The 22189-nt window shown below is 59.7% G+C and overlaps 2 protein-coding genes across 4 annotated transcripts; one reads left to right on the top strand and one right to left on the bottom strand.

The window, feature by feature from the left end:
* The first annotated feature begins 3892 nt into the window (after positions 1-3892).
* LOC142020729 (sulfotransferase 2B1-like) lies at positions 3893-12055 on the top strand. 2 transcript variants are annotated; one of them, XM_075008850.1, is made up of 6 exons: positions 3893-4074; positions 5449-5657; positions 6203-6329; positions 6882-6976; positions 7333-7513; positions 11920-12055. In XM_075008850.1, exons 1-6 carry the CDS (start codon positions 3936-3938, stop codon positions 12006-12008), a joined length of 840 nt encoding a protein of 279 aa, XP_074864951.1. In that variant the 5' UTR covers positions 3893-3935; the 3' UTR covers positions 12009-12055. The 2 variants fall into 2 exon arrangements, with proteins under 2 accessions (XP_074864951.1, XP_074864949.1); XM_075008848.1 differs by lacking the exon at positions 11920-12055 and adding an exon at positions 8080-8215.
* Positions 12056-13634: 1579 nt separating this feature from the next.
* On the bottom strand, positions 13635-17370 carry LOC142020728 (melatonin receptor type 1B-B-like). 2 transcript variants are annotated; one of them, XM_075008846.1, is made up of 2 exons: positions 15364-17370; positions 13635-14037 (listed from the first exon to the last, which is right to left on the bottom strand). In XM_075008846.1, the coding sequence occupies exons 1-2, from the start codon at positions 16202-16204 to the stop codon at positions 13709-13711; spliced, it is 1170 nt and encodes a 389-aa protein (XP_074864947.1). In that variant the 5' UTR covers positions 16205-17370; the 3' UTR covers positions 13635-13708. The 2 variants fall into 2 exon arrangements, with proteins under 2 accessions (XP_074864947.1, XP_074864948.1); XM_075008847.1 differs by having other exon boundaries at positions 13635-13934.
* Between the last annotated feature and the right edge of the window lie 4819 nt (positions 17371-22189).

Raw genomic sequence — 22189 nt, 5'->3', positions numbered from 1 at the left:
AGTCCTGCCCGGCCCTGCCCTCTCCCTGGCCCAGCACTGCGAGGGTTGAATCCCAGAACCTGTTGGCTGAGCAGCCCCAGACCTGCAGCCAGCACTCCATCCGTCTGCCCTAGAGCAGGGCTGGGGCAGCGCTTTGTGACCTCCCTGGGATGCACCGAGAGGCCAATTGACACCTCTTCATTACCAGCCACTTCTGCTTTCTAGCCCGGCTGCGGGAAGTGGCTGAGATGAAGAAGCTGTTCCAGCCCCTCGTCACAGTTCCCAGCAAATGCACCTGGACTTCCCCTCCCTGGCCCAGCAAAGGCCCCTCCGCCCAGGCAGCCCTCATCTGTCACCTCCCTGGGTGGGGACCTGCATCTCCCTGGGGAGCCAGCTGCCTCCATGCTCTTGGCCCAAAGCACAGAGCAGCCATGAGACGTCTCCAGCGTCCCTTGGAGTAAATTAAAGCAATAAAGCGACTCACTAGTGTGAGCCTTGGCCTGCTACACCCAGGGCTGTGAGCTCAGTCCTCGAGGGCCCTTTAGGGATCTGGGGCAAATAGAAAAGGAAAGGGATGGTGCTTGGTCCTGCCAGGAGGGCAGGGGGCTGGACTCAGGGACCTCCAGCTCTGTGAGATGTTAGTGTGTCTGCTCCTGGAGCCTGCTTGGGCTCTGCGCTGCACAGTGGGAGAAACAGGTCAGAGCCATCTGCCAGCTCATAGCTGTCCTCCTTTGCCCTCCCAGGGAGTTTCAAAGTCCTCCCAGGCTGTTTAGCCAGACCCTGTCTGTCCTTCGGAGCAGGTTAATCACAGCCTGTGCTTTCTGGCTTCCCATGATCATTGCAAGCCTGGGCGTCACTTGTCCCAGCTCCTGGGTTTTGCATTCCCCTCGTCTGCGCTCCCACAATAACCAGCGGGATTCCAGTAAAGAAAACAGCCCTTACTGCCCAGCAGGCCGAGGCACACAGCTGAGGCGCCAGCCCAGAGCTGGCATGGAATCTGTCCCCAGGCCCTGCTCGTCTCACCACAGCCAGGCTCTCCGAGGACCAGCAGGCATCGCCGCAGCTGGCACGGCCCAGCACTTAGGAAGCAGCCGCCTTTCTTCACCAGGCAAACAGCGTTTCGGAGTGAACATTCGCCAAGCTCACACCCCACCAGGCTCCTCCCCACCCGGCACCAGCCCCCTCCGGCTTCCCTGGCAGTTCCCGGTTCAGCATAGCCTCAGCTGGGGGCTAGCCCCCACTAGGCCCAGTCCCGCCAGCCCTACCCTGCCCAGGGTCCTGGCCCTTTGCTGGGCCAGAGCACAAAGCCTAGCACCTGCCTGGGACCCGGCTCTAGCCCCAGCCTTTCCTGTGGGAGTGGCCCTGAAGGACCCAAGGCCGATAACCAGAATGGCACCGGCCCCTCTGCCATGAGAGCAGCGGGCCAATGCCACAGCAGCGCACGTCCCTGCACAGCTAATCCGCCCTCCCCAGCTCAGCGAGTTTCACTTAGTCCCGTCCCACTCTCTTAATCCCACGCGGCTTTGTTCACTGCCACCCTCTGCCACAGCCCCCAGGAGCCCCAGCTGGCAGCGAGCGCCAGGCATGGCCAAGCACTGACTGCATCAGGGCTGGGCTGGTGTTGTGGGGAGCAGCGGGAGCTGGTTGCCAAGTGGTCTGGCTGGAGAGACTCCTTAGTGTGAGGTGCTGCCCTCCTGCAGAGGGACTCACCCCCTGGCGCACCAGGAGGCTGTGGACACCAAGCCAATTATTGTGGCACATCAACAAGGATGTGCTGATTGCACCTGGCCACGCCCCCTGGAAGCGTCTGGCAGGTGAATTCCTCCCAACAGCCAAGTTTGCAACTGGAAGCAGAAGGTGAGGAGGGATAACAGGCTCTAAGGGGCAGGAACTGTGTCTTTCTGCTGCTTGGCCTGGACGTTGGCTGGGGACAGGTAGTTAGGACGGGTTATTGTTTGGGTAACGGTTGGCCAGGCTGAGCTTAGAATCTCTGGGTTGCCCTTCACCCTGGACACAGCGATGAGGAGCTGCCAGAGGGCTTATCTGGAGAAAGGTCACAGGACCTGCAGGAATCGTATCACTGCTGCAAACAATGTAATAGCAGCACAGAATTTATTACATTTCATAATGGAGTTTGCAATCAAATTTCTGGAGCGGTTACACCCAGATTCCTTCACATTGAACAGCTACATGGAAGCAGCTAACGGCACGAGTACACCTGGGCTAAGGCCGTATCGCACTGCCTCAGGGAGTGGGAGGGCCACCCTCGCTCCCATGGCAGGGGGACGCGAGACTCTTAGAGATGAGGAAAACTAGGAAGATGAAATGGACTGACAAGTGAGTGCGAGAGAGCCCAGGAGAAGGAAGGTGCGGAAGGAGGAGCAGGGAAGGATGCAAACCCCCTTGCTGTGGGGTGTGTGATAGGCTGCCCGACGTCACTCTAGCCCAACCTTTCAAAGCCAAAACTAGACTTCCGTACCCTCAGGTTTGGAGGGTACAAGCCCCTGTCTTCCACGCCCCTTTGAACGTGCATAAGGTGTCACTGCAGTCTCATTAACAACTGCCAAAAGTAAGCACTTGGGGCAAGATATCGTCTCACAGCCTGGGTGACCTTGGCCTTCACTTTGCAATAAACAGGATAGTCGAGCCCAAGGCACTACACAGATAAAAAAGTGCTGTAAACTAACTAGCCTGGGAACGCAGGTCGCTTCTCTTATCAACATCCGTCTGGAACCGTCCAGGCGCCCACAGCTACCCAGCTCAAGTGGACGTCTCACAGCCTATGAATGACCTTGTGGGCCTCTTGCATTACAGCTAAACTGGAGTAACAGTGAGAGGTGGAGGAAATGGCAAATAATGTATCAGACAGGGTTAGGCTATGAGAATAAGATCTATAAAAAAGGCTATCATATCCTTATAGGCTACCTGTGAGATGCCAGGATCTGCCCAGGGCTTGGCCTGGGTTACCCCCTGGGGATGCAGATTTGGCTGATCAGAGAGGCTGATATTAATTCTGACAGTTACAAGTAGAGCTCATTTGCAGATGCACCTTTGGCTTCTGCAGCCCTGCAAATCTGCCTCACCCTTTGTCCCGCGGAACAACACTTCAGACGTGCCTTAAATATCGAGTCTGTTCTGGTCTGGCTATGGTCTGCAGAAGTGGGTCTGTCCCACGAAAGCTCACCTCATAAGCTATTTTGCTAGTCTTTAGAGTGCTACTTGCCTGCTTTTTGTTTTGATCGTGTACAGACTAGCACGGCTCCCTCTCTGTTACTCTTCAGACGGGTGATTCGAGGCCTGGCTGCAAGCCTTGTCCTGGGGGTGAGATCTGAAGCACAATGTGATCCAGTGCAGTGATCCTTGCTGCAAAGGTCCATCTGGGGGTGAGAAGACAGAGGCACCCCCAAGAGCCGGGCTGACGCCCCACGAGGGTGCCTGAGGAGGTCATCCCTGAGCAAAGGCTGCTGAAATCCAAGCACAGAGCTCACAGCCAAAGCGGGGGGCCCTGCCCAGGGTCCAGCAGCCTGCCCTGTCACACCCTGAGCCCTGGCCTGCCCATAGAAAAGCTTAGCTAGAAAACCCTCTTGGGACACTAATCCTTCCAGCAATGCAGCCAGACCAGCTGAGCCCCGCTGGAGACAGAGGGCAGCGGGAGTGGTGAGTGGCTCCCACGCACAGCACCTGCCTCCCAGGGAGGAGGGGTGCCCAAGGGGACGGGCACGCTCTTGGGTCGGCTTAGACGGGAGCATCCCCACTGGCAGCACCACGGTGACGCAGCGGTGCTCGTGCAAGTTTCCAGCACACTGGCCCTGAGTTAGAGCACAGCAGCAAGCGACTGCTCCCTCCTCCTCCCCGCCAGGCGGCAGGGGAAGCCTGCAAGGGGAGGGTTCCTCTTTCGGCAGCTATTTAAGCTGCAGCTGTCAGGGACCGTTCAGTCTCGCTGGCCTGCGAGTGCCATGGACAGGATGGAGGTGACGGAGACCTTCGCGGGCATGGTCCTGCCTGGCCACATGCACACCGAGGAGTCCCTGTGCTTCGCCAGCACCTTCCAGTTCCGGGACACAGACGTCCTCATTGCCACCTACCCCAAGTCTGGTAAGAGCCGGCGCCCGGGGCAGGGCAGGGCAGGGTCCTGGCTGGGCGGGCGGAGGGGCCCGAGCGCTGTCCATGCCGGGCCCTGTGCTAGCACCCGCTGTCCCCTCGGGCCGCACAGCACAGTGCAGGAGAGGGGTCTGCTCCAGGGGCCCAGGAGTCACCCGCCACAACCTGGCACTGCTCATTACTGGGGCCCTCCAGGAACGGGGTGGCTCCCCCTGGGCTGCGGGTTCCCTCTGGGCCCCCTCCTAGGCAGCTGGCTGGCAGAAGAGCCAGCTGCTGCAGGCCAGCTGGGTGGGCTGCGATGCCACCAAAGGTTCATCAGTATCTGCTGTCAGGGAACACCCAGGACCCTGGAGGCGGCAGGGGTGCGGGGCCAGGCTACACCCTCCCCATCCCCAGGCGCTGGGTCCCTCTCACGCGGTCTGCCCTGCCCTCAACCTGGCTGCAGCCGCAGCATGATGTAGGTGGGGGCGAGAGGGGAATTGACAGCTGGAATAAACCTCCAATCCAGCCACGCTGCTCTGGGAGCCTTTCCCCGCTCCTGGCCTGGCCCCAGGGAGGCCTGCACCTAGCCCCAGCTCAGCTGCATTCCCCGCCGAGGGTGCCCCACGCCAGCCCCAGTGCAGAGCTCTGGCCTGCTGCACCGGCACCTTGCACACCTGGAGGCCCTGGGAGCACGGCAGGGCCGTGGGTGCCCCTTGCAGCATGCTGTGGGGTGCATGGCGAGAAGAGGATGCCTGCCAGGCCGCGAGGGCCACAGCAAAGAGGCCCCAGAGAGCACTGGAGATTGGAGAGGGGAGAGCTGAGCCCTGCCAGCTCTAGCCAGAGGCTGACGTGGGAGCCGAGCGCAGACTTGCCTCTGGTGTGGCGCTGGCTCGGCAATCACTGTCCTGCTTGGAGCTGCCCGGGAAGGAGGCCGGCCCCACATCCATCCGAGCGGCCAGGCGGTGAGGTGAGGCGCGCCTGTCCTTACCACTGTGCCGGCGCTGGCCCGGGGCTCATCTGGCTTGGGCACTCGGGGGCCGTTGCCTGGATCTGCTCATGTGGCACGACTGCAAGGCCTGGCCCTCCACAGCGCTGAGCTGGCACCAGCCCTACACTCCTCGCTAAACATACAGGGCTCTGGGCAAAGTCCCGGCAGTGACACACCACAGCTGCCACTGATCCTTGGCTCCCTCCACTGCTTTGGATTGCTGCAGTCTCTGGCAGCAGGGGCTGGGGGCAGCTAAGGGGACTGTGCTGGGACTGGCAGTGCCAAGGGGTGGGCAGACTCCAGGTAGGAGCTGCCAGGCATTTCCCTCCCGGTTCTGTCTCTGGCGGGGCAGGAGCCCCAGGGAAGTGCCAGCTGATGATGCTGCTGCTGTTTCCTAGGCACCACCTGGATGCAGGAGATCCTGACCCTGATCTACAGCAAGGGGGATCCTGAGCCAGCCAAGACCATCCCGAACTGGGCCCGAGCCCCCTGGCTGGAGCACACCTACTTCAGGGAGGTGCTGCAGGAGACGGGCAGGCCTCGCCTCATCACCACGCACCTCCCCTGCCAGGTCCTGACCCCAGCACTGCAGAAAGCCAAGGCCAAGGTGAGAGCTGCGTCCGGACATGGGCTGGCGAGGGCTGAGGGCAACGAGCCCTTCGTGTGGCTCTGGGGCAGCTTGTGGCTCAGGCGTGGGTGCCGTGGGGCCCGGAGGCGGCTGAGTGCTCTGCCTGTGCCCAGCGCCTGCCCAGCTGTGCAGAGAAGACTGGAGCAGGTGCCGCCTTGCTGCCAGGTCAGTCTCAGCCCCCACAGGGGATTGCACTGGATTAGTGGGTCTGCCCAGGGGGACAGAGCCTGGGGCTGAACGGAGCCCTCCCCCAGACCCGCTGGGCATGCAGGTAATTGACAAAGGAGGAAGCAGCCTGCTGCAGGGCTGCTTCGGGGGCTTAGCAGAGGGCAGGGTTGGGGGTGTCCCGCTGCTCCCGAGGCCCCATCACCTTGCTCAGGGACAGTCCTTGTGACTGGGGCCTGGAAAGGGAGAGGGGGGTGAATCCCAGCGGCTCAGGGCGGGAGTGAGGGGGCCGGCAGCCATTGCATGCTTGTCTGTGGGTCTGTCTAACACCCATGTCCTTCATCTGCTCCCGCTCCCAGGTCATCTACGTGGCCCGCAACCCCAAGGACGTGGCCGTTTCCTTCTATCACTTCCACAAGATGGCCAAGTTCCTGCCTGATCCAGGCTCCTTTGAGGACTTCCTTATGCGCTTCCTGCAGGGCACAGGTGAGTGGGCACCCCCTGCCCGGCTCCATCGCCCCCCCCAGGGCAGCGCTGGGCTTTGCTGCCTCTCGCCAGTGTCCTCGCTCCCCGTTTGCAGACAGGGAAACTGAGGCACAGGGCTGGGCAGGACACACCCAAGCTCCAAGAAGGGGCTGGCTGGGCTCAGAGCTCGGGAGGCCTGGCTGTGTGGCCCCTGGGCTAGGCCCTGCCCGACCACACACAGGGAGACTCAGGGACTCTGCAGGAGCCTGGGACACTGCAGCAGTGGAGAGCTGGGGGGCAGCCAGCCATCAGCAGCCCCCAGGCGGCTGGGCATTTAGTGCCATCACTTCTGCTCAGCCAGGGCTGTGGCTGACCCCTGCCCGGCCTTGCCCGTCACACTGGTGGGCTTTCCCCGGAAGAGCCCCGGGCTGAGCCGGTGGGCGTCCGGGGCCCTGCCGTGAGCAGCAGGGAAGGAGGAGGGGCCCGGGGCCCAGGACTAGCTTCGGCGTGGGTGAGCAGGTGCCCCCGCGGCCAGATCTGCCTCTCGAGCCCACTGCTCTCTGCCCTCTGCAGTGCAATACGGCTCCTGGTTCCAGCACGTCAAGGGCTGGCTCAGCCAGCGCACCGAGCTGGCCCTCTTCTACATCACCTACGAGGACCTGCACAAGGTGAGGGGCCCTGGCTCTCCCTGGGGCCTGCTGGCTCACGCCACTGGCATCTGTGGGTGGCACCCCTGGCCAGGGGTGAAGGGTGGGGTGGCACCCTGCGGCTGTACATCCATCGCAGGCCTCTGCTTTGCGGCAGCGGCCCAGCGGGCGGGGGGGGGGGCGGTAATTAGCAGCAGTTCCAGGCTGCTGGGCGCAGGCCGGCTCCTGGCACAGAACTGGGCACCCAGGGCACCTCTGGGGCCAAGCCAAACTTCCCCGGTCTGAGCCGCCCCGGCGAAGAGGGCCAACCTTCCAGTGGCTGGCTCCCCCTCCAGCCCCAGGGCTGCCCCTCGCTAACTCTGGCCATGGCTTCGCAGGACCTGAGGCACTCGGTCGAGCGGCTGGCTGAGTGGCTGGGCTGCCCGCTGCAGCCGGAGGAGGTCCAAGCAACCCTCCAGCACTGCAGCTTCACCTCCATGCGCGAGAACGCAATGGTGAACTACACGCTCATCTCCCCGGAGATCATGGACCACAGCCAGAGCCGGTTCATGAGGAAAGGTACAGGGGGCAGGCGGGTGACGGGAGCCGGCCCAGCCCCAGCCAGGGCAGGCAGAGCGGCAAGGGCATCTGGTGGGTTCCCTGCCTCCCTGGCTGCTCCGCCCCCGCCCCATGTGCTGCACCAGCTGCGCCTCTGACCCCGCGGCAGCCCGGCACCAGCTCGTTCCTCTGTGGTCGTCCCCAGCTGGGAGCCAAAGCCACAGCCGAGGTGCTGAGTCAGAAGGAACCGGGCATGCCCTGCTCGCTGCGGTACCCACCGCCCGGCCTGCAGCGGGCGGGGGCTGATGTAACCCAGGCTCAGCACAGGCCCTGCTAGCAACCCTCAAAGGCCCCCCAGCTGCAGCCCCCAGCTTGCAGGGCTGGGGGGAGGACCAGCGTGCGCCTGGGGGCAGGGGTGCTGCACGCCCAGCTGTGCTCCAGGGGGGTGCTGAGGAGCAGTGTCGAGCGAGGCCTCCTTGGCCCAGCTAGGGGGGCGGCTGGGCCCGGCTTAGGGGGAGGCTGGTAAGTCCGGCCTTATGGAGGCAGCCAGGCCCCCGGCTTCACGCTGCATCACCTCCTCCGTTTAGGGACAGTTGGAGACTGGCGGGAACACTTCAGCCCACTGCAGAACAAGCTCTTCCACAAGATCTACCAGGAGGAGATGGGGGACTCCAACCTGCGCTTCCCCTGGACCACGGACTGAGGGGGCTCTGCGGGCGGCGCCCAGCTCCAAGGGCTGGGCTGGGACTCAGGGGACAGAACTCACACGGGGGGGGCAGCAGGCAGTGGGTCTCCCCCAGCCAGCCCTGCGTAGCTGAGCAGCCTGTGCCAATGGCAGGCGAGGGAGGGGACCGAGGCCCCCACCTCTCCTGGGGGTGGGGTGGGCTGAGCAGGGAGGAGGGACGGAACGTCAGGGTCACCAGCCCCCCGTGCTGCTGGGTAATGCCCCACACAAAGCTGTACGCCCCCTCCTCCCGCCGCCGCCCTTCCCAAAGCAGGTGCCCGCGAGGCTGCCCCTCTCCGGGGCTGGCTGCAGGGCAGCAGCCTTTCCGGAGGCCCTGCCCGGGGGAGAGCGAGCGGCGCCCTTGCTCCCTTCCTCCGCGACTTTGCACAGCACCGGCTGCGACCACAAAAGGAAGCGCCAGCCCGGGGGCGCCCCGCGGGGGCCAGGATCCCTGTGAATTGACGTAGGAGACAGGCTGCTCCAGCCAGGGCGGGCCAAGCGCGCCAGAGCGGTGACGAAGACGCTGCATTTACACGAGGCGCACGACTGGTCCCCTGGGGCCAGCCAGCCCACGGCCCAGGAGCAGCCTCCCGGCCAGGGCAAAGCCACCTGCGGGCCGGGGTGGCGGCAGAGCCGAGTGCCCAGGAGAGGGGTGGCAGCGGTGCGGGCAGAGCCAGGGCCGGGCCGGGCGTTGTAGTGCCCAGGGGTGTAATTAGTGAACGGGTTTGTTCTTGGAACGCGTCTGCTGCATTCTTTGGGGAGCCTGGGGCGGGACGGCACCTCCCCGCTGGAGGGGCCTGGACCGCGCTGGCAGGGCGTGATCCCCCCACAAACCCACGCTCAGCCCTGGCCCCCAGGAAAACAACCCGGGCTGGGACACCTGGAGCAGGGCCGCCCCCCAGCACAGCCGGGCTCCCCCCTTGCTCTGGGGCCGGGGGGAGGAGCCGGGGGCACATGCTGCCAGCAAGGCTCAGGCTTTGCCCCCCACTGCAGGCCACCTGTGCTGGGGCACCAACCCCCAGCGCCCCACAGGGCAGGAGAGCCAGCACCAGCGCCCACACTGCCACGCGCCTGCCCGCCCGCCCGGGGAAGGCAACGCAGGGAAGCACTTGTCTGGAGGCTTTCCCCCGACTGGTCCTGTACCCCCCCAACACACCCCACCGCCTGCCCGGCACCCACTGCCCCTGCATCCAATCTACCCCCGTGCCCCCCTCCTGTACCCCTCCAGCACACCCCACCGCCTGCCCGGCCCCCACTGCCCCTGCGTCCGACCTCTCCCCCGTCCCCACTCCTGTACCCCTCCAGCACACCCCACCGCCTGCCTGGCCCCCACTGTCCCTGCGTCTGACCTCCCCCCCACCCCCCTCCTGTACCCCTCCAGCACACCCCACCGCCTGCCCGGCCCCCCACTGCCCCTGCATCCGACGTCTCTCCCGGCCCCCCTCCTGTACCCCTCCAGCACACTCCACTGCCTGCCCGGCCCCCACTGCCCCTGCGTCTGACCTCCCCCACAATCCCCCTCCTGTACTCCTCAAGCACACCCCACCGCCTGCCCAGCCCCAACTGCCCCTGCATCTGACCTCCCCCCGGCCCCACTCCTGTACCCCCCCAACACACCCCACTGCCTGCCCGGCCCCCACTGCCCCCGCGTCTGACTTCCCCCCCCAACCCCCCTCCTGTATCCCTCCAGCACACCCCACCGCCTGCCCGGCCCCCACTGCCCCTGCGTCCGACCTCCCCCTGGCCCCACTCCTGTACCCCCCCAACACACCCCACTGCCTGCCCGGCCCCCACTGCCCCTGCGTCCGACCTCTCCTCCAGCCCCCCTCCTGTACCCCTCCAGCACACCCCACTGCCTGCCCGGCCCCCCACTGCCCCTGCGTCCGACCTCCCCCCAGCCCCACTCCTGTACCCCCCCAACACACCCCACCGCCTGCCCGGCCCCCCACTGTCCCTGCGTCCAACCTCCCCCCGGCCCCCCTCCTGTACCCCTCCAGCACACCCTACTGCCTGCCCGGCCCCCCACTGCCCCTGCATCCAACCTCTCCCCCGTCCCCACTCCTGTACCCCTCCAGCACACCCTACTGCCTGCCCGACCCCACTGCCCCTGCGTCCAACCTCCCCCTGCCCCCCCTCCAGCACACCCCACCGCCTGCCCGGCCCTCACTGCCCCTGCGTCCGACCTCCCCTCCGCCCCACTCCTGTACCCCTCCAGCACACCCCACCGCCTGCCCGGCCCCCCACTGTCCCTGCGTCCAACCTCCCCCCGGCCCCCCTCCTGTACCCCTCCAGCACACCCAACCGCCTGCCCGGCCCCTACTGCCCCTGCATCCAACCTCTCCCCCGTCCCCACTCCTGTACCCCTCCAGCACACCCTACTGCCTGCCCGACCCCACTGCCCCTGCGTCCAACCTCCCCCTGGCCCCCCTCCAGCACCCCTCCAGCACACCCCACTGCCTGCCCGGCCCTCACTGCCCCTGCGTCCGACCTCCCCTCCGCCCCACTCCTGTACCCCTCCAGCACACCCCACCGCCTGCCCGGCCCCCACTGCCCCTGCGTCCGACCTCCCCTCCAGCCCCACTCCCGTACCCCCCTCCAGCCTGCTCCCCCACCTCACTGCCTGCTGAGACCCTCCCTGTACCTTGCCTCCCCCCAAACTCCATGCCTCCCCCCCAGCCTGTCGCTGCACCCTACTTCCTGCTCACACCCCCACCCCCTTTCCCCTCCCAACTTCACTCCTGCACAGATCTTCCCCCACCCCCAGACCCCCCATCCCCATCCCACTCCCCTCAATTTAGCCCCACCGCAGAGCCTGGGAAGCAGGGGGGCCACAAAATCTACTAGTCCCAGGACCCTGGAAGAGTTCAGCTGATCTGGGGGAAGCTGAACCTCACTCCTGCCCCCAACAGCCGTGTGGGGCTGGAACACAAGGGGAGGGAGGTGTTGCGAGGTCACATCCGTGAGGTTTTTTTTTGTTTTTCACTTGTGGCCCCTGGTGATTTTTCTGTGGGTCAGTGCCCTCCCAAGCAGATCCCTGCCCCAGAAGCTGCTCTCCCCTGTGGTAGGGATGAGGGGAGTTTGCCCTGCAGCTGCTCCTTGGCCAGACAGGGAGCTGATGCAAATGGGCTCCTAAGGAGGCACGGAGCTGCCCAGAGCTTGGCTGCTCTGGCACCTGCCCAGTGACCCAGCTGTTGCTCCACAACCGAGGCACCGAGAGGCACATGCCCAGGGCGGCCAGGCTGAGGGCACGGGAGGGTCAGTTCTCTCCCAGCGGTGTTGAAACCAGGCAGTTTGTGAGCATCAGGCCGGCTTTACCCGCCTAAGAACAGAGTGTCCAAGGGGGGTTTAGGGACCAGACTTGAGAGCGAGCTAGAGCGGAGCACAAGGCGCTTGTGCCCGACTCGGGTGGGAAAACACACCGAGTTGCTCACACAAGCAGGAGCTGAACTGGCTCCATCCTGTTCCAGCCCAGGCAGGTTCTTGTCACAACTTGACAGTTTATCTTTCTAGCCACCTTTCTTCCATCAGTGCTAAGCCGCAGACATCCCCAGCCCCTGCCAAAGACCATTACACAACTAAACACATCTCCCTTATTCCAGAGGCCACGGGCTTGGGCGATCGGTGAGTTTTACAGTTAGCAGCCAGCGCCGGAAAGATGCTGAGCCAAAAGCAATATAACCACAGCTTTATTTTTCATTTACAGCCCTTTTAGTCATGTTTTCTCCAGAAGGGAGAGGGGACTCCGCCTCCCTCCAGACAGCCCCAAATTCAGGAAATGAAACTACACCTTAGACAGGACTAAAGCAACAGTGCAGCTGGAGGACAGGCGTGTTCCCAGGAGAGCAGCTGCTGAATGCACTACACACCATCAAGTCAGCTACAAAGACTGCTTTGACTCAAGGCAGTTTCCACTAGTCCCAGACACAAATCATTGGCAGGAAGGACGTCAGCCTGCCCCGAATGTGAAGCACGAACACTGAGGCAGGAAACCAGATGAAATGACTAATTTACAATCCAGCATTAAGGGGGAAATTCTCAAAATTAAGCCCAAAAGTGCAGAGGCCGCGTTGCTGTAACACTGCCTGCCCTGTGACATCCCCGATTGCCTTTAAGGCTGAACAGATATTTGACCATGAGAAAAAACTCAGCCTTCCCCTGCATGGGGAGGTTTCAAGGGCTGGAAGAAGCCATCTCGCAAAAGAGCAAAGAACCTGCTTGTGGTCTGAACCTCAGCTGCATTTCCCCCATTGCCACACGCTTGCTTTGCTCACTTCGGCTTTCCGGGCTGGTTCACAGAATCTCTGGCCTGGCTAGACACGTCAGAGGAGAAGGGAGGAAGAGCTCCTCTCCTGTCTTCCCTCACTACCAGCAGGAGTCATGAAAAGTCTGGTTAACTACCTACAAAATGTCCCTGTCCTCACCTCTTTCTGGGGAGTGGCCAGCAAACTGTTCCAGGAGGGGAAACTTCAGTTAGGATGGGACATTCAGGCTACCAGCCAGGTAGCCTGGCTTCTCCACAGTCTATCAGCCAGCTGTTCCTTCCTCTGCACCAGGGCACAGTTTGGAGACCACTCCAACCACGCTGTCAGCATGGGGACTCCCTAAAGAGCCACTCCTGTGTGGCCCTGAGTCCTTTGTCTGGATCCCTCCAAGACCCTGAAGGTGAGAAATGATCCAGTTAACTAAAACCTACTCTAAAGCCCCAGCATCTGGATGGCAGAGGCTGGCAGATAAAAAGGTGTTAAAACCAGATAGTGTTGCACCTGAAGCTGCCGCTTCCTCTTTTAAAAGGATTTCCTCCCGCAAGTGAGCGAGTGTCTCTGTCCCCAGGGCCCCCATGAGAGGGGAGGGAAGGTCACAGAGCAGGAGGCCGAATCTGAACCTGCTGAGGGGAGATAGGAGCCTGCAGGCCGACCAGTGCGGCAGGCCTGGGAAGTGATCATGGCAGGGGCAATAGGATGACAGGTAACACCCACTCGACAGTCCCTTTGCACCCTCCTCTCAGTCTGTAAGCTGACCCCCGCCTCCTGCAAAGCTGGCTCTACGCCCAGCAGAGTGTCTGGAGTGACCTGGCTTGTGGGAGAGACAGCAAGACTGTCACGCTGCATCTGAGCTCAGGGCAGCCAGGACTTTGGACCAGCTCTGCCCCAGGGGGTGGGTCAGGGCTCCTAGCGCCACGGGGGTGTCCGGTTTCTTTCACAGCAGACGCTCACTGCCCTGCTGTGACCGGTTTCCCCAACCAAAGCCTCTTCCCAGTAATGTCTCTAATCCAAACACTCAGCCTCTTTCTCCCCGACACCCCTTGGGGAATCCCACAGAAAGATGCTTGGCCTCCTCCGGTGACTTCCCCAGAGCCAGAGCAGCCCCAGCCCCAGAAGGAAGCAGCAGCTTCTACTGCACAGGCGCTTAGCCTCTCGACATAGCCACACATCTACCAAAGGCCACTGCTGTGCTTTGGGGCCTGCAGCTGATCCAGGAGGTGCAAAAGTGGCTCACAGGCGAGTCTGTGCTTCTCTGGGCAGCAGGATGCTGGTGGAAGACCCGCTGCAGGAGCGGTCTGGCGGCAGGGCAGGCTGGCTGCTGCTGCTGCTGCTGCTCCTCCTCCTCTCCACGGCTGCACTGATGGTGACCATCCTGTGCCTGTCCTGGCGTCCCACAGCTGTGCTGCAGGGCCCACAGAGCTGGCGCCCGATCCTCTGGAACTTGCGCCGGAAGTTCCTGTTGGTCCAGAAGTAGACAAAGCAGTTGAGGAAGCCGCTGCCGCTAGGCAGCCACAGGGCCACGAACTCCAGCCACTCATGGACTCGTTCCTTTGTGATGGCTGCAAGGAGAAGGAGGGGCCAAGGTGAGCGATCCCTTGGTTACGTGCCCTGGGTGAGACTCTCTGTCCTTCCCCACCCACCACGGGCAGCCGCCAGCCCAGGTGCAGTCATGCGAGGCCCCCGTTCTGGAGCCCCCAGGGAAAGTCCCCCCGCTGCAGCAAGGACAGTTTCCTCTCCCCTAGGGCAGGGCAGGACAAGTGCACCTAATAACTACACCACTAGCACAGGGCTTTGAGGGGGCCCCTCTTTGTTTTGCCAGCCCAAAGGTGAGACACAAGCCAGATTGGCTGAAAAAGCTCAGAGGCCACAGAAGCATGGGCAGTTTGTGTTGCCTGGGCCTGGGCCTGAGCCTGGTGGGGAAGCAGCCAACCTGGGTGCAAGCATTTCAGGGCTGAGGTGCAGTCTGACCTGGAGACGCCCCATTTCTCCCACCCACGCCGAGGCAGCTCCACTTAACTCTTACCTCCTCATTGTGCAAGGGCCCAACCCTGCTCGCTATGGGAGCCCCATGTCAATTCTGGGTCCCTGACACGGCTCCTCCCATTTCCATTGCCTATACCCCATGGCTCCCCTGTCCCCCTCATCCCACACCATCATCATCTCCCTCCCCCTCCTGTCCCACCCCTTCTTCACACCAGCACCCCCTGCTCCAACCCACTCCCTCTCCTTTCCCCCCACTGCCCTCACCCGGCCCCTGCGCTATCCCCCTGCCCCCTCCCACAGCATCACCCACCTTCCCTCCATCTCTCCCTAGCCCACCCCACTCCCCTGCCCCCTTCTCCACCCCACTGACACTCGCAGGAAGCAGAGCCCCAGGGCAGGCTTCTCTCCCCCCCCCCCCCCCCGAGAGTTTCTGGCGCCGCCCAGACGATTAGCCCGCAGGCAGCAGCGTGTGCTTCTACTGAGGTGCACATCCACGCGCACCTCGGTGCACAGAGCACTTTGCCCACGGGTGGAGAAAATGAGCGGGACCGCTACTCCCTTCCCCCGCCTCCGCCCAGGGGCGGCGAGTAACAGGCAAGGGAACAGCACCCAGGTCCCCAAAGGCCCTAGGGCTCCAGCCGCCCGAGGGAGGGCGAGGACCATGGCGTGGCAGCCCGGGTAGTGCGTGGCATGGGGCCATGGCAGGGTGGGGCCACGTGGGACCAGGGACACTGAAGGGACCTGGGGATGCTCAAGGTCTGGGGGTGGAAAAGGGGCGGGGCCTGGAGTGGAAGGGGCGGGGCTAGAGCCTGCCTTGCCCAGTTGCTCTTCACTCACCCCCCACTCACCCGCCCGCCTTCTTAACCCTCCGCCCCCCCCAGGCCCCACCCCCCCGCTCTCACCGTTGTACAGGATGGTGGCCATGCAGGGCGCCCAGCACACGTAGAACCCAACGACGACGGGCACTAGGACCCGGGAGGCGGCGTCCAGCTGCCGCGGGCGGAGCGGCCGCGGCCCCGCCCCTCGGGCGCGCCGGCGCTGGGCGCGCGCCGCCTGCCAGAGGCGCAGGTTGGCGAAGGTGACGGCGGCCGCGGAGGGACAGAAGATGGCGGCGGCCAGCAGCCCCGCGTAGGCGGCGTTGGAGGCGTAGTCCGGCTCGCAGAGCAGCGCGGCGGCCGAGAAGCGCACGCGCAGCACGGCGGCGCGGCCCGGCAGCGCCACGGGCAGCAGCAGCAGGGCGGGGCCCAGCCAGGCGGCCGCCAGCAGCAGCGCGAGGCGGCGGCGGCCCAGCAGGCGCGCGCGGCGCAGCGGGAAGCAGACGGCCACGTAGCGCTCGAGCGAGACGGCGGCCAGCGAGTAGAGCGCGGCGCCGAAGAGGCTGCCGGTGAGGAAGGCCACGGCGCGGCAGTAGGGCTCGGGCCGCGCCGCCAGCCCGCCCAGCAGGTTGAGCGGCACCACCAGCAGCGCCAGCGCCGCGTCGGCCGCCGCCAGCGAGAGCAGCGTCAGGCGGCTGCTGCGGCTCCAGCCCGCCACGGCCGAGGCCAGCACGGCCAGCACGGCCGCGTTGCTCACCGCCACCAGCGCGCCCAGCGCGCCGATGATGCCGATCTTCAGCCGGCGCCCGCCGGCGCCCTCCGCCGGGCCGGGGCCGGGGCCGGGGACGCCCGTCGGGCCCGGCCCGGCCGCGCAGCACGCCCGGGCGGCGCCGGCCAGCAGCGGGACCAGGGCTGCCAAGCGGAGCATGCTCCCTGCGGCGCGGCCGGGCCGGGCCGGGCCCGGGGGTTATATAGCGGCGGGGGAGCGGGGCTCCCGCCGGACGGGCGGACGGGATCCCAGCAGGACCGGAGGGTGGGAGCCGGGGTGCAGCACCCCTGGGCTTCCCTTGGGCACCGGCTTTATGGGCGGTGTAGCGGCGCTGGGCACCCCACTGTAACCTGGTTCCCCCCCCAGGCGGAAGCACCCACCCCCCGCCTGTGTGGGAGGCAAAGGGGCATTAAGGTCTGTGTTTGTAGGAAGGGGTGAGGCCCTGTGCAGCCCTGCCGGCCACGCAAAGTCACCTGCAACTGGACAGGCTTCGTCTCTTACCGGGGCCCCAGCCCTCCGCTTCCACTTAAGGTGTAGAGGTGAACAGGGCGAGGAAGGGAGCTTAGCACATATGTGTTCCTCTTTAGGTTCAGTGCTAAGCAAGGAATTCAGCCAGCCCTCCTCAGCCTGGCAGTCCTCCTTGGAGCCAGGACTGGCCATGACACAGCTGCTCACCACATGCTAGAGCTCTACATTGTGCCATTAGCCGTAAATAAAGCATTGCTAAAACGGGTGTTGGTTGTGAAATGTGAAATATTTGCCTTTCTGTGGATTTCTCAGTGTCGCCCATTTTTGGCTAGATGCGGGAAATGGAAGCACATCTAGATTATGAACGAGATCCTCAAAAGGGCCTAAGGAATTTATTAGCACAAGTCTCCTTGGAAGGCCGCAGGGCTTATGGTCCTCAGTCATGCGGGCATTTTTGAAAATTATTCTGTACATCATCTTCTGCGGGTCATGCATTCAGTTGGCGGAACTGGAAAGAGAATCCAAAGCCTGACTTCCATGCTTCCTCCCTGGCCATGTGCTCTTACATCTCAAAGTGAGGAAACGAAAGTTCGATGCCTCTCAGGCTGTTTGCATGGTTGATAGTTTTCCTCGAGGCTGTCTGATAGTGCAGTTACACTTTCCAGGAATTTGTGCAGCTGCTACCAAGATGACCGGTAAATTAACTTGAAGGCGTTCTTCAAAGTGAAGATATTCGGGAACAGAAGAGGCAGCAGGAGATAGACTGCTGATTGCTTATGTGGGATGGCTGTAGGAACAAAATCAGGAATTTTTGGAGTTTGCGTGCTTGCTTTTGGGTCTAAATCCAAGTTGATTGAGATAGGAAGCAATTGTGAGAATGGCATAACTGCTTTGTGTCTTTGGCACAATACCTTTACCTGGTATTTGAGGCAAAAACTGTTGTGTAGCTACCAAAGGAAATCATTAGTACAGAAGAGCTCTCGCTGAAGATTTGACCTTTCTTGACTGGAGCAGCTGCTGTGAAGAGCACATCCATGGGCTTCCTACACCCTGCTCTGGAGATGGAGAGGTGTGGTACTCGTTGAGCTGGGTATCACCGTGCCCAAATGTCTCCCCTCTGGGGATGGATGTCAGTTCAGAAAAACCGAGTTCGTATTCATTGGGTTGACTGGTATGCTCAACCATGATCCATGCTGGCAATGTGCTAGGAGCCATCTCTCTTGTCTCTGATGGAACAAGTTGTACCTGTCCTTGTCTTTTTAGAGTGCAGTGTTTGGAGGCTAAAGGCTCCATCATGGTATATTAGTGGGTCTGCATCTGCAAGAAGTCCTTCAGCTGATGTCAGTTGCAGGCATGCTTCATAGAAAGGTAGTCTCTTATAGTCAGCATCCGGAACAGTGTCAACAGTATTAATCTGACCTCAGTGCAAATAGGAAGCCATTTCTGCCTGCTGAGTCTTGGATGATTGTGTGCATATGACTAACATCAATGAGATGTGCTCTGCTCCAGCTGAAGCTTCCATAGCCCCAGTGCAAGGTGCTTTGCAGCAGTCTCACATGGAAGAAACAAAGGCATGGATTGCTGTGGTGGGGTCTGCATCAGAGAAGACAACCAATAACTTCCTAGACCAGTGGTAAATGTTCATGACCTTAGCTTTCCCTGGCTTACTGGAAGGCCACAAGAACCGGGAGACTAAACCCACCGCTAAAAAGAGGGCACCCTTCCTCAAGAGAGGGCAGACTCCTCAGGTACATGTGAGGCTTTCCTCTGTCTCCTCTGTCTTATTAGGTTGAGTTTCAGACCGTTTGTTGTGTGCAGTGTTGTACCTGTATTAGTTCCAGCTATTAGATTGCAGATAGATTTTTGTCATCCAAATCTTTGTCCCAGTAAGAGACTAGGAAGCAGAGAAAATGCATTGTGTGCATCCATGGAAGAGGCTGTAGTGCTGAGAGGCAGCATGGTCTGTTGGCTAGGGCTTTATGTCAGGAGACGTGGGCTCTATTCCCATGGCTGTGCGGACCTATTGTATGATTTTTGTGCAGGTGAGTTGACTTGTCTCCTTTCCCCTCCTTTGTCTACTTTGTAAGCTGTTGGACTGTCTCTTGCTCAGTGCTTGTGCCATGCCCTGCACAACTGAATTCTGAGCTTGGCCATGGCCTCTAGGCCCTCTAGTGCAAAAATCCTGTATGAAGATGCTGCAGTGGGAATGGGCAGGTGAGAACGGGGATGGCAGATGGATGACACCACAGCCCACAGTTGCACATTCTTGGCACTGGTGGTCTGAAGCACTTTTCCTGGTGAAGGGCACCGTGTACCTCCCCTGCAATGGCTTTACTTCCCTTCCGCTTCAGACTGCTCACAGCAGGCACTGCCACTTGGGCTGTATCCCAACATGGGTGACTATGCTCAGTGAGGGCATGGACTTTCCCTGAGGATCCTTGGCACTTAGGTGGAAGAAAGCTGTTCTAAGTCAAGCCGAAATGTGTTGTGAGCTTGCTGCTGTTTGTGTTCTAGTGTTTTGCCTGACTTAAATGTGCTCTGGTTTTCCAGACACATGGCGGTGCCCGTAAAATGCCAGTCAAGTTTCAAAGCAAACAAAGCAGCATTTATATTGGCTTGGAAAGAGTCTCTGCATGCTTATTGTTTGGATGCTGGAAGTGGCTCTGTTGGCACAAGGAGTCTGTCAGTTATTACCTCTTTGTGAATTTGCAGTTAGAATTCAGTGGAAATTAACCTGGGCCAGATGCAGCCAAGAAAGTGTAGGACTGCGTGGTTTTATTCTCACTGTTCTGGTTGCAGAACTGAAGATGCATTAAGTGATACTGCGAGCAAGGGATGGTTAAATATGACTGACAGGTGGATAGTGCTGCAGAGGTGGCATGTTGCATGGGCTGTCAAAGGCTAGCTAAACAGGGCTGCTGAGTGGTCATGAGCTCTGGATATGAGGTGTCCTTGCCAGAGGGTAGCTGTGGTGATAAGCTGCACAGGGACAGATGAAAGGACATGCATAGGAGCAAGGAAAACCTTGTGGGTAAGGTAGGAATCCTGCTGTCAGGAGACTTGGATTTGGTTTTCCACATTGGCACAAACTTCCCATGTGCTTGTGGGGGTAGGTCATTCAACCTGTCTTGCTTCTGATTCCCCAGTGGCAGATAGACAATGACCAACCCCTGACCTTGTGGCGCTGAGCCAGCGAAGCTTCCACAGAGCCATATTACAGAAGCTAGAGAAGGGCAACACATTATGTTAAAGTCTTAAATGTTTAGTTCATCCTAAGGAGTTCACCTTCCCCCCCCACCGATGTTAGAGGTGAAAACAGGAAACTCGAGAAAATGGGGTAAATGGACTTCTTCATTGCTAATGCTTGTTCCACCCAGACCCCCAACACATTGTTCTCTGAGTGAGCAGTGATGTGGCATCAGTTACACTCTTTACTCCTTTTTAGTATGGAAAATCACACATCACTCCTTCCGTAAAACCCGTGTTTTAGTAAGATTAACTCCCATATAATGAATGGTGATGAATATTATTTTACCTGCCCCAGTTTACAGGATTTTACATAAGAACAGGCATACTTGGTCAGACCAAAGGTCCATCCAACCCAGTATCCTGTCTGCCAACAGTGGCCCATACTAGGTCCCCCAGAGGGAGTGAACCAAATGGGTAACAGTCAAGCGATCTCTCTTCTGCCATCTGTCTCCATCTTCTGGTGAACAGACGCAGGGGACGCCATTCCTTACTCATCCTGGCTAATAGCCGTTAATGGACCTAACTTTCATTAATGTATCTAGCTCTTTTTTTAAACACTGTTATAGTCCTAGCCATCACAGACTTCTCTGGCAAGGAGTTCCACAGGTTGACTGTGCACTGTGTGAAGGATAATTTCCTTTTATTTGTTTTAAATCTGCTGCCCAATACTTTCATTTGGTGTCCTCTAGTTCTGCTATTATGGGAACAAGTAAATCATTTTTCTTGTTCACTTTCTTCACACCGCTCATAATTTTACATACCTCTATAATATCCCCCCTTAGTCTCCTCTGTTCTAAGCTGAAAAGTCCTAGTCTTTTTAATCTCTCTTCATATGGGACTTGTTCCAAACCCCTCATCATTTTAGTTGCCCTTTTTAACCTTTTCTAATGCCAGTTCATCTTTTTTGAGATGAGGAGACCACGTCTGTACACAATACTCAAGATGTGGGTGTACTATGGTTTTATACCAGGGCATTAAGATGTTCTCTGTCTTATTCACTACCTCTCTTTTAATGATTCCTAACCTTGGTTGCTTTTTTGACTGTTGCTGCACACCGCATGAATGTTCGCAGAGCACTATCCATGATGAGAACTATCCAAGATCTTTTTCCTGATAAGTTGTAGCTAAATTAGCTCCCGTCATACTTTCAGTTAGCTCATCGCTCTTCTACGTTATCTACTTCCTAAATCAGCTGGTTACAGAGAGTACAGAACATGTAACCCTGCAAGTATTGCCACCGGAGGAGTCAGAACTGAACAAGAGGACACAAAGCCATGTTGTTAACAAAGGATGCATTTATCAAGTTACAATCTTCAAGTTACGGTTTTGGTGCAGCTGTGTGCTCCTCTGTTTGTGCGTGGCTCAAGCAGAGGGGAAAAACATGTTTGTAAATCATCAGGAACAAAGCCTGTCTTGGTCAGGACCCACAACTCACTGTTTTGCTTTCCCAGCCTCCTTATAACGCTTACATATCCCAACAAACGCTAAGTCTTTGCTTGGAAATTGGCTGTCATGGGAAGGAATGGCTGATAGGCTATGACAGTGGGGAGTATTTCCTGTTTGCAGCAGTGTGGGTTTAGGACATTTGTCAGTCTTTCTATCTGATGTGTGCCAAAAGCAGCTGACTAGTTGGCTGTGTGGTGTGCCCCTCTTTAGTTCTGCTGTTGGAAGAAGCATTTGGATTTCTAGCAGTGGATTTTGGGTTTCTAGCAGTGTCCCACTAGGACCTATGGAGAGCTCTTCTGTGGGTGGGTGAGGGGCTTGGGATGGACAAGCATGGAAGAAAAGGAAAGCACTCTACAAGAGTGTGATAAGCTGTTGTGGATGTGAACCAGCTAGGGATGGTGGCAAGTCTGGTCAGATGTGCCCTTGGCGCTGTTCTTTGTGGCACAGGAGAATGTGGGCCAGTGAAGCTTTAGAATCAGACGGGTTTTCCAGCTGTGTCTGAGAAGCATGTATTCTTGGTGAGCATTGTCATTCCTTGTGCGATGCTAACTGAGTAAGTAGTGTGGGGGCAGGAATTACATATTTAAAAGAAACATGTCTGACAGCCCCAATTTACCAGGGATGTGTGACGGTTGATCCATGCAGTGATTATGATAAGTACAGTTCCCTGGCTGTTTGCTTTTCTCTCTAGCTGCTATACGCAAAAGAGATTAGACTCCATTGTTTTGATACCCATCTCAGGGAAAGGAGCTTTCTTTAAAGTCTCTCTTCAAAGCTTGTTCCCTAGAACATGAGAGGTAGTTGAATCAGAGATATTTCCTGTTGAAACACAATAGAACACAGCCTGGGAGCCTGGCTTTTCAGATACCATCAGCTTCCAATTCCACACCCACTTCCTTCGCTAGGTCTCTGCAAAGACAGTCCTATTGTTTGAGCTTCTTTAAATACCTACAAGGGAAAAAATGGCTTTGGGCAAGACTG

This window comes from Carettochelys insculpta, chromosome 14 (genome assembly GCF_033958435.1).
Source record: "Carettochelys insculpta isolate YL-2023 chromosome 14, ASM3395843v1, whole genome shotgun sequence".
In the NCBI taxonomy this organism is placed as follows: domain Eukaryota; kingdom Metazoa; phylum Chordata; order Testudines; family Carettochelyidae; genus Carettochelys; species Carettochelys insculpta.
This window is presented reverse-complemented; position numbering and strand designations above follow the sequence as displayed.

Bases quoted from the DNA above. Each gene is read 5' to 3' on its own strand.
- LOC142020729 (XM_075008848.1), top strand. From the start codon at position 3,936: ATGGACAGGATGGAGGTGACGGAGACCTTCGCGGGCATGGTCCTGCCT. The intron at 5,658-6,202 runs GTGAGAGCTGCG...TCCCGCTCCCAG, and splicing joins TGCAGAAAGCCAAGGCCAAG to GTCATCTACGTGGCCCGCAA. The intron at 6,330-6,881 runs GTGAGTGGGCAC...TGCCCTCTGCAG, and splicing joins GCGCTTCCTGCAGGGCACAG to TGCAATACGGCTCCTGGTTC.
- LOC142020728 (XM_075008846.1), bottom strand. From the start codon at position 16,204: ATGCTCCGCTTGGCAGCCCTGGTCCCGCTGCTGGCCGGCGCCGCCCGG. The intron at 14,038-15,363 runs GTGAGAGCGGGG...TTCTCCTTGCAG, and splicing joins GGCCACCATCCTGTACAACG to CCATCACAAAGGAACGAGTC.